At 36.0% G+C, this 12,919-nt stretch overlaps 1 protein-coding gene across 40 annotated transcripts in view; it reads right to left on the bottom strand.

The window, feature by feature from the left end:
- The window catches only part of BAZ2B (bromodomain adjacent to zinc finger domain 2B), a 421,280-nt gene that overhangs the window by 36,504 nt on the left and 371,857 nt on the right, over window positions 1-12,919 (bottom strand). For all 40 annotated transcript variants that reach the window (XM_069577387.1, XM_069577390.1, XM_069577393.1 and 37 more), the window contains 4 exons: window positions 9,433-9,687; window positions 8,261-8,475; window positions 7,332-7,406; window positions 6,292-6,535 (listed from right to left, as the gene is read on the bottom strand). In XM_069577387.1, coding sequence (XP_069433488.1) covers window positions 6,292-6,535; window positions 7,332-7,406; window positions 8,261-8,475; window positions 9,433-9,687 — 789 coding nt within the window. The remainder of the gene's footprint in view (window positions 1-6,291; window positions 6,536-7,331; window positions 7,407-8,260; window positions 8,476-9,432; window positions 9,688-12,919) is intronic.

Raw genomic sequence — 12,919 nt, 5'->3', positions numbered from 1 at the left:
CTTTCTTTCTGAAAGATGTACTTTAATGAGGAACTGCAGGTAAATCTCAGGTTTAAAAAATATAAGCACTTGTTTTTGGTGTTCACTTTTAACAAGGCTTTTTTAAAAGTCATAATGCCACCAACCATTCTCACAAACAGATATTTCTAAACCAGTATAGTTATCTCCCAAATAAAAGGAAGGGAAAGGAAAACTTCAATAGTTTTACCATTAGCTATCTATGCTTTACCCAAATTTATGAGACCCAATTTCCAAAGGCATTTAGGCATATTATTTATGGTAATAATAACATCATTTCTATTTATAAGAGAATAGGCCTACTGATCCTTAAATCTTGACTCTTTAATTAAATAGATACTTAATAGTTGTATGACTATGTAGTGATCTTTTGGCCAGCAGGATAAATGTTTGACAATTTGCTTATATAGAAAACAATTCAATCAACAAATATTTGAAATAAGACATCAAAGTAACTATGTATTAGATTAACTAACTACCATTTCTAAGACTTTTCTTACCAAAAAAAGAAGTAAAATATCTACTAAAGTTTTATTTAAAGGTGTTTTGGTTAATAGTCCTCATAATTTTAAGAGATATGAAGAATCTGAAAAACCAGTGAGATAGGCAATAACAACAAAATTAAGAATACAGAATCTATGCCTGCCATGCTTTCCCAATCAAAAGAGAAGGCTGTTATATGTCCCTATATGTCAAAGTTTAATTGTCCATATAACCTCCTACATACCACCTTGTGAGGTTAAAGTTCACAAAGATCTCAACAAAACCTAAGGATTAGGGAGAGTTGATATGTTGAAGGAATAAAAAGTGAAGAAGGAGGGAATCACCCTTAAGACAAAGGGCTGTGACTTAAAGGGCAGTATCTTCTAATTCAGTGGTCCCCAACCTTTTTGGCACCAGGGACTGGCTACGCGGAAGACAATTTTCCACAGACTTGGAGGGGGGATGATTTTGGGATGATTCAAGCTTATTACATTTATTGTGTACTTTATTTCTATTATTATTAAATCAGCTCCACCTCAGATCATCAGGCATTAGATCCCAGACCCCTGTTCTAACTGAAAGGGATCACATGGGTCTCACTGGAAAGGCTCCTGCAATTAGTCCTTTATGTAGTATAACAACTGACACCACCTATACTTAATCAAGAAGCCAAACCTATTTTTGGAGGAAAATCAATCAATCAGGTTCTTTAAAAAGTTAACCTTTAATTTTATTAGGAAATTGGTAAGTGGCTACAAATTCTTCACTACAAAGAACAACTCTCAAATCATGTAAAAGAAATGTTTCTTTGATCTCTTAGATCCTAAAATATTCCTTATTTTCAAACACTTTTAAGCTGTTTTCTCACATTAATAACAAGATACACATTTGCCAGGATTTTGATCAATCTAATTAACTCTATAATTCAACATTCATAAAAATAAAATACTACTTTAAAATGACACATCCAGTCTTAAAATGTCAATAATGATTTTTAAATCATTAATACTGATTTTTAAGTTGTTTTATCTCCCTTAAAGAAAACAATTTAGAGTTTGTTAATTCTCCACGTGAAAAATGCCAAGTGAAACACAATTTCTGTAAATAAATTCTAGTTTAATGAGGTGACTACCCACTAGAATACACTGATATGCGAACACAAAGTTGTCACATTTATGAGAGCTGATACTTAAAAAAAATTAAGAAGCGCTGAAAAGGTATGCTACTTCTGTTTTTTAAAAAGGTGATTAATATTGATCAAAAAAGTTTAATTTCTGCTAAACAGCTCCACTTGCCAAAGGAAGCAGACTTGTTATAAATAGTATCTTTGGGTAATTACAGTTCTGATACCCAAGTTATATACCCTTTTGTCACAGCATGAGAGTATTTGATCAAGTGATTTCAGAAGTACAACATTATTAAGTAATTCCTGCAAGGAATCTCACAGTAGTCTCCTTTTCAGCCTGCTACTCTTAAAATAAGTAAAGCTCACTCTAGCAAATAATTCTGGTTTAAAATATGTAATTTATAAAAACATTTTGCATTTATGCTATTTTTTACTTAACAGAATTGTATAGCACATGATTTTATAAATTACACTGTTCTCCAGATTAAGTAAAAATTTGATTTAGTAATATCATTGGTCTTGATCAGATATTATTTTTACATAATATATCAATAATCCATCTTCTAAGCTTTATTTCTCCAGCAATATGGAGTTGATATAAGAAAGGAAAAGTTTTCTCTAGACTTCCTTCACTAAATAATCCTGGCATTGGAGGCAGAATGGTTGGCTGTATATTGTTTTATGAATGCCATTTCTTCAACCCTATTAATATTTCTAGCATTTTTTTTTGTAAAAGGTAAACATCAACCTTTATCTCCTTTTTATACATGTCCATTTCCGTGGCTTATGGTAGCTTTCCTTAAAAACACTCCTCCATTACCTTGCCTTCTTCCCTTTAGCCTACTCTTCAAAGCTAGCCCCTCTCCCCCATCTTACCTTAACTGAATCTCTCCAATATCTCAGGGACCTTATACTATTAATTATTCTTTTATCTCTTTAATCTTCCACATTTATCTCTCATTTTACTGACTCTCCTGTCAACCAAAAATAGTCTCAAATCTTCTGCATCTGAAAAATCCCTGGTCTTTGTCTTCCTCTAGGAACTACCCTTTCTTTTGAGGTATAATGCTTGAGACAATCATGTTCACTTTCTCACTTTTCATTGTTTTCAAACAATTCTAGCCTTGCTTTGGCTCTCACCCCTCTAAAGAAATGGTGCTGGCATTGGTTACCAAACACCTCTGTGACGGCGAATAAAACAAACACATTCAGTCCTCCTCACATTACACTCCTGCTCCTTTAACATTTTTTTAAAAGATAATTGGATTTATTTATTTATTTTTGGCTGTCCTGGGTCTTTGTTGCCACGTGGGCTCTTCTATAGCTGTGGCGAGCAGGGCTTATTCCCTAGTTGTAGTGTGCGGACTTCTCATTGTGGTGGCTTCTCTTGTTGCAGAGCATGAGCTCAAGAGCATATGGGCTCAGGAGTTGTGGCTCGTGGGCCCTAGAGCACAGGCTCAGTAGTTGCGATGCACAGGCTTAGTTGCTCTGCAGCATGTGGAATCTTCCCAGATCAGGGATTGAACCCGTGTCTCTGGCACTGGCACACAGATTCTTTACCACTGAGCCATCAGGGAAGCCCTCCTTTAACACTGTTTATAACTCCCTCTTTTTAAAAACGTTTATTTTTCTTGATTCTTATTATTATTACATGGGTGGAAAAGAGTTAACATTGTAGAAAAACCTACAATGAAAGGCTGGCTTACAAAGCTAACCCTTGGCTAGCATCTGGGAACCTGAATTTTGGAGGGTTCCCCAACCCAGAGTGACAAGAATAGCTTGCTGGACCTAAACTGCACTAACAATGTGGTTTATACCAAACACCTACTTTTTTTGGAGTGGGGGAGGCTGGAGTTTTGGCACCTTCTATGCAGAGGGTGCCTATGTGGCCATCCCTGTATAAAACTCTGGGCACAGTCTGTACTGAACTTTCTTAGAACACAACATTTCAGTTGCGACACAATTTAAATGTCACAACACACTGCTAGGAAAATTAAGTCCATCCTTTGTGACCCTACTGGGAAAAGACTCTTGAAAGCTGGGACTGATTTCCTCTGGACATTGACCCATATGCCATTTCTCTTTAATGGTTTTGCTTTGGTTTTCCTTTTGCTGCAATAACTTGTAGCCATAGCATGACCAGAAGCTGAGTTCTGTGAGTCATCCTAGTGAGTCACTGACTTTGGAGGCGGTCTTGGTCTTGGCAACCCCTGACCCACTACAGAAAATTTCTACCTTTGTTCATTCTTCAACAAGAAGTCCTGAAGGCTCTTCTTAAACACTGACATTCCCTGAGGTTCCAATCTCAGTTTCCTACTCCCACTAATAAACCAATTCTCCTGTGCAAACTAATCCAACTCATTATTTAAACTATTGTCTCTGTACTAATATCCTCCAGGTCTACATTTTTAAGACTGAACTCTTCTCCAGGCTTTGGGTTTTTAAACCCAGCTGACTGCTAAACTGCTCAGGCACGTTAAATTCAACATGTTCAAAATAAAACCTAGTATCATTTCCTAACTTCAGATATTTGTTCTATATTCCCCTACTACTCTGCTCCTTCTTGATTCTTCTTTTTTTTTTTTTTTAAATGGCCAATGCAATCTTTTGTTTTGTTTTTCTTAAAGCATTATTTATTTATTTATTTTTGGCTGCACTGGGTCTTCATTGTTTTGTGTGGGCTTCCTCTAGTTGCGGGGAGAGGGGGTTACTTTTCATTGTGGTGCACAGGCTTCTCATCGTAGTGGTTTCTCCTGTTACACAGCACAAGGTCTAGGCACATGGGCTTCAGGAATTGCAGCACGTGGGCTCAGCAGTTGTGGCACATGCTCTGCAACATGTGGAATCTTCCTGGACCAGGGATGGAACCCGTGTCCCCTGCATCTGCACATGGATTCTCATCCACTGTGCCACTAGCGAAGTCCCCCCCTGAATTCTTTAGATCAGGTAGTGGCAACAAAAGCAGGTAGTCCCTACCAGAAAACTGGAATCAACCCTATCTCTCCCTCCATCAACCTACACAATCCATCTTCAAAGACTGTTCATTTTTCCTCCTCAATATTTATTGAGTCTTTTCCTTCCATTGGTCTATTTTCAGACCCATCACAATTCACCTAAACCAGAGCAGTCTCTCCTGACTGATCTTCCCACTTCTGATCTTGCTCTAGCCAAATCTATTTCTATTTTGTACAGAGTTGACATAGTGAGGCACTGAAAAATCAAGTCTGACCAGGTCCTTTCATCACTTATAACCCTTCAATGGCTTCCTATTACCATAAAACTATAAAATCCTAGTTCACAGCTGTTGTGTATGAGGCTATCTAGTATTACTGAAGCACTTACAGGGCCTGTAAAGCACATTATGGTTTCCAGGCTTCTGAGTCCTTACTCATGCTATTCTCTCTGCTTGGAAGATTTTTCCATGGATTCCTGGATTCTCTCTAGGTTAACATTTAGCCCAGCTTGTAGCCTCAGCTAATGAGTTCAGAAAGCCTTTGTGATAATTTATTCCTCAGAAAGATTCAATGTCCTTCTTTGTATCCACCTGCTGCTGCTGCTAAGTCACTTCAGTTGTGTCTGACTCTGTGCGACCCCAGAGACGGCAGCCCACCAGGCTCCCCTGTCCCTGGGATTCTCCAGGCAAGAACACTGGAGTGGGTTGCCATTTCCTTCTCCAATGCATGAAAGCAAAAAGTGAAAGGGAAGTCGCTCAGTCATGTCCGACTCTTCGTGATCCCATAGACTGCAGCCCACCAGGCTCCTCCGTCCGTGGGATTTTCCAGGCAAGAGTAATGCAGTGGGGTGCTGTCACCTTCTCCCGCCTAATACATTGTAAATACTGCTAGCAAAGCAGTTAACATTTAACACATTATTCTTTCCTACTGTAAGTCTTTCTCTGTGAAACTGTAAATTGAAAGGAGTTTCAGTGCTTTGTTCATCTTTGACTATGGTCTACACAGCGAAAAGAATCTTAAAAAAAAATAAGTAGAGTCGATGCAGAAAACAAATGTATGGTTACTAGGGGATAAGGAGAAGAAGGAGAGATAAAGTGGGAGACTGGGACTGACATATACACACTACAATGTGTAAAACAGATGACTAATAAGAACCTGCTGAATAGCATAGGGAACTCTACTCAATACTCTGTAATGGCCTATATAGAAAAAGAATCTTAAAGATGTGTGAATATATGTATATGTATAACTGATTCAACTATACTGCAATAAAAGTAAAAGTTAAAAAAAGTGTCTAGAGCCATGTACTCAATAAACTAGGATCTGAGAAATATATCAGTTTCACTACACCTGACAACATTTTGAAGGCATTAAGTATTGTACAAAATAAACATAAGATAGCACATTAATAGAATTTAAAAAATACCTAAAATTAAGAATATGAATAGTTCTTTGGAGAACTCTCAAGTTATTATACAAACAGAAAAATTTAACTTATTTTATTCAACATAAGTACCTTCTATGTGCAGAGGTTCTATTTAACATTTACCTAAGCATCACAAAAAACCTTGAGGTGAATATTATATTTAATTTTCAGATGAATAAACTGTTGAGTGTCACAATGGAATTCAAACCCAAATCCATCTGACTTCAAATTCTGTATTATTTTCAATATTTCATACAGTATTAGTCAAGTCTAAATTTGATTACCTCATCTTCACAGATCTCAGTCTTCTTTCCTTTTTTGTCTTCTTTATCTTCTTCATCTTCATCATCTTCATCAGCTTGGTCATCACTATCATCGTCATCGTCATCATCATAGTCACTGTCTCCTCCCTTCCTTCTCCTTTTGCGTCCTGGAGTGGGTGTGCCCAATGGATGCTGCTCTTCTCCAAGATCAATGCCACCTGAAGTGTCTCTTTTGCCTGTTTTCTTAGCATGAATGATTCTGAGCCTTTAAATATGAAAAAAAATGATGATATGGAAGAAAAGGCTTCCCTCTGTACTTTTTAAATATCATACTATGAGTTTTAAGCATGTGGTATTTGTCTCAAGGTAACCAATACATCAATGACAATAAAAATTAGAAGAAATATGTTCACAGAAATTATAAAATATGTTAACCTTTAAGAATTATACTGTCTATCTCTTTGGAATTAGAATACATTTTTTAAAAAACACAGAAAACTGAGATTAACTCAGGAACAGCCAAGTGATAGTTCTTGATCCTATACTATCCAACTGAGTAAATTTCAATTCAAGTCACTGCAAAGAAACCATCCTCTTAACACAGAAGTTGAATAATTTCAGCATTATATTTCCTGGCAGGAAGCTAAATGAGTTTTAATGCTGAATATATTTGGATATGTTAGACTCTGTAAAAGCAAACTGTAATTAGAAAGCAATTAAGGAAAAATGTGGTAGAATCCAAACAGATTTTATTTATGACAAAAGTAACCTGATAGAAACAACAATCTTTGAATATATGATTGCTTGACTTCTTTGAAAGATAAATTGACTTTCTTTTAACTTTGAAGCATGTGAGTTCAATGAATCTCATTATAGCTTTTGTCCACTGAAAACTCTGCCTCTGAGTTTTATTAATTTTATATCTCAGCTTAATTAAACTTTGCCTTTTCTAATTTTTAGACAAAATAAAGTTTAAATTCCATCTTTTCACCTAGTATGCTTTATTCAGAAATTTGTGAAGAAGGAAAACAATATATTAGTTTTAATAAAATAGGACTTACTTGCGGAGTTTACCTTCTACCACCCATTTATCTCTCCTTAAGTTTGACATATAATCAATGTTCTTGTCGATTTCACTGCCAATGCAAAAGTTTATTAGAAGACATAAATTAATACATAATGCAATACATTAATTTGGTAAATAAAATGATGCAGATTTTTGCTAAGTACAAATGATGATTGCCAATGAATAGCAAAAACAAACGAAAAATTATACTAATACAAAGCTAAGAGATGTACAGAAAACTTAAAATGTCCAGCAATGGTAGGAACACATGGCTCTGAAATATTTGGATTGATTCTTTCCCTAGAAAGGTAAAGGAATAAAAGTAACATAATTAAAATCTGTAAAATAATGAATAGCAAGAACAAGATGAATGAGGAATTTGTTCAGCAAATCTTCCAATATTATACTGGAGAACTTACTTTGACTCTTAAATGAGATTAAGTACTTTTTTTAAAAAGTGCAAACTAACATGCAATAAATAAATAATATTAAGATTGTATCAGCACGTGATAAAAAGAAGATGGATAATTCTACAAATGGCTTCTAGGAAAAAATGAGGTAGTCATCTGCTACCCAAGATAAAAGAAAAATTCTGAGTTCTTACAACAGTACTGGATTCTAGAGTCATAGCAACAAAAAACTGTTCACATTTCAGTATACAAATAAATAACAAAATTACCAAATAAACATATATGTCACAAGGCCTATACACAGTATGATTCAAAATTTCTTTTTAACAGGCTGAAAAGAAATACATTAAAATACCATTTGTCATCTCTGAATGGTGAGATTAGTGTAATTTTAATTTTTTTCTTTCTGGTAGTCTGTTACTTTCAAATTTTCTATAAGTAATTTATATTACTTTGTGACTAGACAAATTTAAAACAGAAAATAATCACCAGAAAAGTCCAGACATGTGCTTACCTCACCACACTCTTGCTGCATGCCAGTTCATTGATCAGGAAAGCCAGAACTGAGGCTTTCTGTGCTGGAGTGTGAGCCTGAAAAGCTTTAGTCTTCAGGCTTTCAGTAAGTTCAGTCTGTCCACAGTGTGCTTCCATAAAAATCTGCAAAATCTCTGAAACATTGTCTCGATTCACACCAACATTCAGCAAATGTTCTCCAAGAGCTGTTTTGGCCTATAAAAGTTTGGCATTTTTATCAGTATAAGGACTGATATTGACTCATAAAATATAAACAGTAAAACTTTTAAATATTGGTATTACATGATTTAGATATTACTGACAAAGGCTTTATTCACATTTTTGATGAAATGGAGATTAAAAACAGTCAGCGGATGATTGGACAAGCTTTCAAGTACTTGTAATTTTTCCATTCCTACTTCAAACTTGGCTAAAAGTTAGGTGTGGAGAAGAGTATGTAAATCTGTGGTTAAAAAATCATACCTTCTTTGACTATAGAAACTATCTGAAGGTTTTACAGGATATATCTTTCACTAGTGGTGGGGGAGGGGTTGAAGAGTATTATTATTGTGTTTTCTGGTTCTAGTGTCGTGGATTTTATCGCCTGGTATGCTGAATGAATAGGGAGATGGAGGAAAAAGTAACAGGTGTATCTGGAAACTTCTCTCTCTACAATATTATCTAGAGTAAAACTGACTGAAATGTGTACCTTAATTGGAATTAAGATAAATTTGAACTTATTGAGTATCCACGTAGCAATATAGAGTCTTAACATGCTGTTCTACAGGGGCCTTGATTAGCCTCAGTTATTCACAGTTTCAAAGAGAACACAGTATACTTTCAGAGGACACAAATAAGTTCTAACTTCTTTACAAATTTAGAATTTTCTGTTTTGCTAAATATTACTTGGGAATTTCTTAAATAAGTTTGGTTTTTGCCAAAAGCTAAAGGAAAATAAAAGTAATTTGATAATGATTTACATTCTTTAGGCTTTATGAACCAGGTTTTTCTAAGTTTGTACCAACTGTAACTGAAGCAAATCTACCTTTAACTTTGTGAGAAGCTATGTAGAAAAAATTGAGTAAGTTTATACAATCTTCTGCTAACATGCTAAAGCCAGCTATTAATGCACTGATAGTACAAATTAAAAAGATGTATTTTGTTTTTTTTTACCTTGTATCCTGTAATTAGACCTGGATCACATACAGCAGCTGAGAGGAGCCTCACAAGCAAGTCTTGTACTTCACCCATGCTGTCCCCTATATTTAGCAATCCCTCTTGAAGAACACTCAGGTTTGGAACATCAATATTCACATCAAAGCCCAAAACTTTACCAAAGTTTCGTAAGAACTGCACCACCATGAGACAGTCTGAAAATGTACTTCCAGAGAGAACAAGTCCTGGAATACGAGGCAACTCTGGCAAAGGCTGAAAATAAAAGAAAAGAAAGAAAAAATAATTTTAAAAGCCATGATTTTATACCTTCTGAAGTAAGGTAAGTTGTTATTTTTCTCTTGCCTTGTACCAATGGTTTTTCCCTCTAGATTGTAAATTCCATGAGGGCATTTCTATAACTCCCTGGTGAAAGTGAAAGTCACTTAGTCATGTCTGACTCTTTGCTACCTCGTGGACTATACAGTCCACGGAATTCTCCAGGTCAGAATGCTGGAGTGGGTAGCCTTTCCCTTCTCCAGGGGATCTTCCCAACTCAAGGACTGAATCCAGGTCTCCCGCACTGCAGGTAGATTCTTTATGTAATCATAAAATCCTGAACACGAGTAACCATTAATAAATTTTGGTTGAAATCAACATGACCTTAGATTCTACAAAAGAGAACACTCATTTTAACTTACATATTGACAAAACACAGGTTACATAACTGGAGGAAAAATCAGATAACATAAGAAATAAGTATCTCACAATTACTTTACCATGGACCAACTTAGCAGGGGACATGCAACACTTTCTTCTAACGGTGTAGACTGACTTATAACTCACACTTATGGGGAACTCAGAAACTAACCGTGTACACATCTGTGGCTTGTATGGTTGGAGAGAGAGATACCATCTTTGGCTAATGAATGTAGATAAATTACTGGATCCACGTGACAAGAACCTACGACCCTGTCAAGAAGCCAGTCAGAGGGCAACTGTCAGTCTTGAGGTTTCCTGTATATAGTGAAACACTGATTCACTATCAAAATGAGAGAGCTGTTTCTTCTTCTATTTCTGAAATATGCTCACATATTAACATTTTAATGACTAAATTATATTTTCAGCTTTCATGGACATTTTAAAAATTAAATAAGTAATCTAAAAACATTTTCATCCATGAATATGATTCAATAAATATATTTTCAGTTATGATTGGGAAAAATGTGGCTTATAAACATTTCTATTTATCTGAATTGGACCCTGAACACAAAAATGTGTCCTCTACTCTGCACCTGGTGTAATAATGAACTAAAGACTTCTTCCACTAATAGTGTGTGGAAACACAAACTATGGATAACTGCTGACATAACACAAATCTTTTGTTACATATGAAAACCATTTAATTCTGTCTTTTTTCCTGAATCATATCAGACATACATAGTTCCACATGATTCTAAAAATTTATAAAGCAAAAGCAACAAAAGTAAGTCTTAAAGTGCAAAGTGAATTGAAAGTGCAAGTAAATTGAAAGTCATGTCCAACTCTTTGTGACCCCATGGGACTATACAGTCCATCGAATTCTCCAGGCCAGGATACTGGAGTGGGTAGCCTTTCCTTCTCCAGGGGATCTTCACAACCCAGGGATCGAACCCAGGTCTCCTGCAATGCAGGCGGATTTTTTACCAGCTGAGCCACAAGGAAAGCTCAAGAATACTGGAATGGGTAGCCTATCCTTTCTCCAGCAGATCTTCCCGACCCAGGAATCAAACTGGGGTGTCCTGCATTGCAGGAGGATTCTTTACTAACTGAGCTATCAGGGAAGCCCAAGTCTTAAAATGGACTTACAAATATTTTATACGGTGCATATGGACTTAAATGAAAATAAAAAGTTATTTATGATAATTTAGGACGACTAAAGCGACTTAGCAGCAGCAGCAGGATTTAAAAAGATCATTAAGGATTAGCAAGAAAATAGTTTGTTAGGATTCAAAAAAATTGCTCAGTATGAGCTTATTAAAACATGTTAACTAACCACTATACCTATTCTGTGCTTAGGAAATTTTAAACATCCAGTTGACTAAAACTAGATTATATACAGGCTTCCCTGGTGACTCAGACTGTAAAGAATCTCCCTGCAATGCAGGAGACCCAGATTCAATCCGTGGGTCAGGAAGATCCCCTTAAGGAGGGCATGGCAACTCACTCCAGTATTCTTGCCTGGAGAATCCCATGGACAGAGGAGCCTGGCGGGCTGTAGTGTCTAGGGTTGCAAAGAGTCTGAAGCGACTTACCAACATGTGCATAATTTCATCTTTATTTAAAAGCATTTATGCTAGGTAAGAAAATAGAATATTAATAAATTTAATTTTCCATTTGGGTACTAGAAGTTTGGGCTTCCCTGTTGCCTCAGCAGTAAACAATCTGCCTGCCAATGCAGAAAACATGGGTTTGATACCTGGGTCAGAAAGATCCTCTGCAGAAGGAAATGGCAACCCATTCTAGTATTCTTGCCTAGGAAATACCATGAACAGAGGGACCTGGCTGGCTACAGTCCATGGGGTCACAAAAGAGTCCGACATAGCAACTAAACAGCAACACTAGAACTTTGCTTTAAGCACTTTGTAAAAGAGCTTGCAAAAATAAGAGATAATCATTATCTGTATGGCATATGGCATATGAGTAAATATAGATACTACTGACCAAGTATAACTATTGCATCATTGAGACACTATTTAGACATGATATGCATTGACACAATTTTCCAGGAATACTATCTTAACTATAGCCAAACATAATTGACTTCTACTCATTAGTATGTGAAATTATACCAGCTGTTACTACGCTTCTGCTCTTTCCAAGTTGCTACTTTTATGTATTTTAGCAATATTACAAATCTGTGAAGCATGATGGAAGAGAAAATACGCCTGAGGTACTTTGACAGGACACACTTCTTGGCTTTCAGGGTCATAAAGAGTATGGGCTCTGGAGTTAACAAAATGAAGGCTGAATCCAAGTTGCTACTTATAAGTTGTATAATCTCAGGAGAGTTCCTTAACCTCTCTGTGTTTCAAGTTTTCCCATCTGTAAATGGGCAAAAATACCAGTTCCACAGGATTGCGGTGAGGACCAAATGAGAAAATTCATTTCAAGCACTTAGCACTGTGCCTGGCATGAACTAAACATACTCAATAGTTAGCCACCACCACTAAAGCACTAAAAGAGGTTTTACTGCAAATCCTAATTTATTTAAATATCTATGGAAGCCGGAGGGAAGAGAGAGATTTTTCTGTTCCTAAATGCCTCAAAAAGACCAAATGAAACATAGAAATCCTATTTCTATAATTCATTTTTATAGATTTCTATAGCATATTACTTACATTAAAAAGGTTTGTGGTGCTCCATTTATATATTAAGAACTGCCATTATCAGCACAGAGCTCTAGAGAGGTTTACCTGTAGCCATCCAGGAGAGACAGATGACCTAGACTTGGAAATTCACTGCTCTA

The sequence above is a fragment of the Ovis canadensis genome, chromosome 2 (assembly GCF_042477335.2).
Source record: "Ovis canadensis isolate MfBH-ARS-UI-01 breed Bighorn chromosome 2, ARS-UI_OviCan_v2, whole genome shotgun sequence".
NCBI lineage: Eukaryota > Metazoa > Chordata > Mammalia > Artiodactyla > Bovidae > Ovis > Ovis canadensis.
The sequence above is the reverse complement of the archived record's forward strand: the minus strand, read 5'-3'. Positions and strand labels throughout refer to the sequence as shown.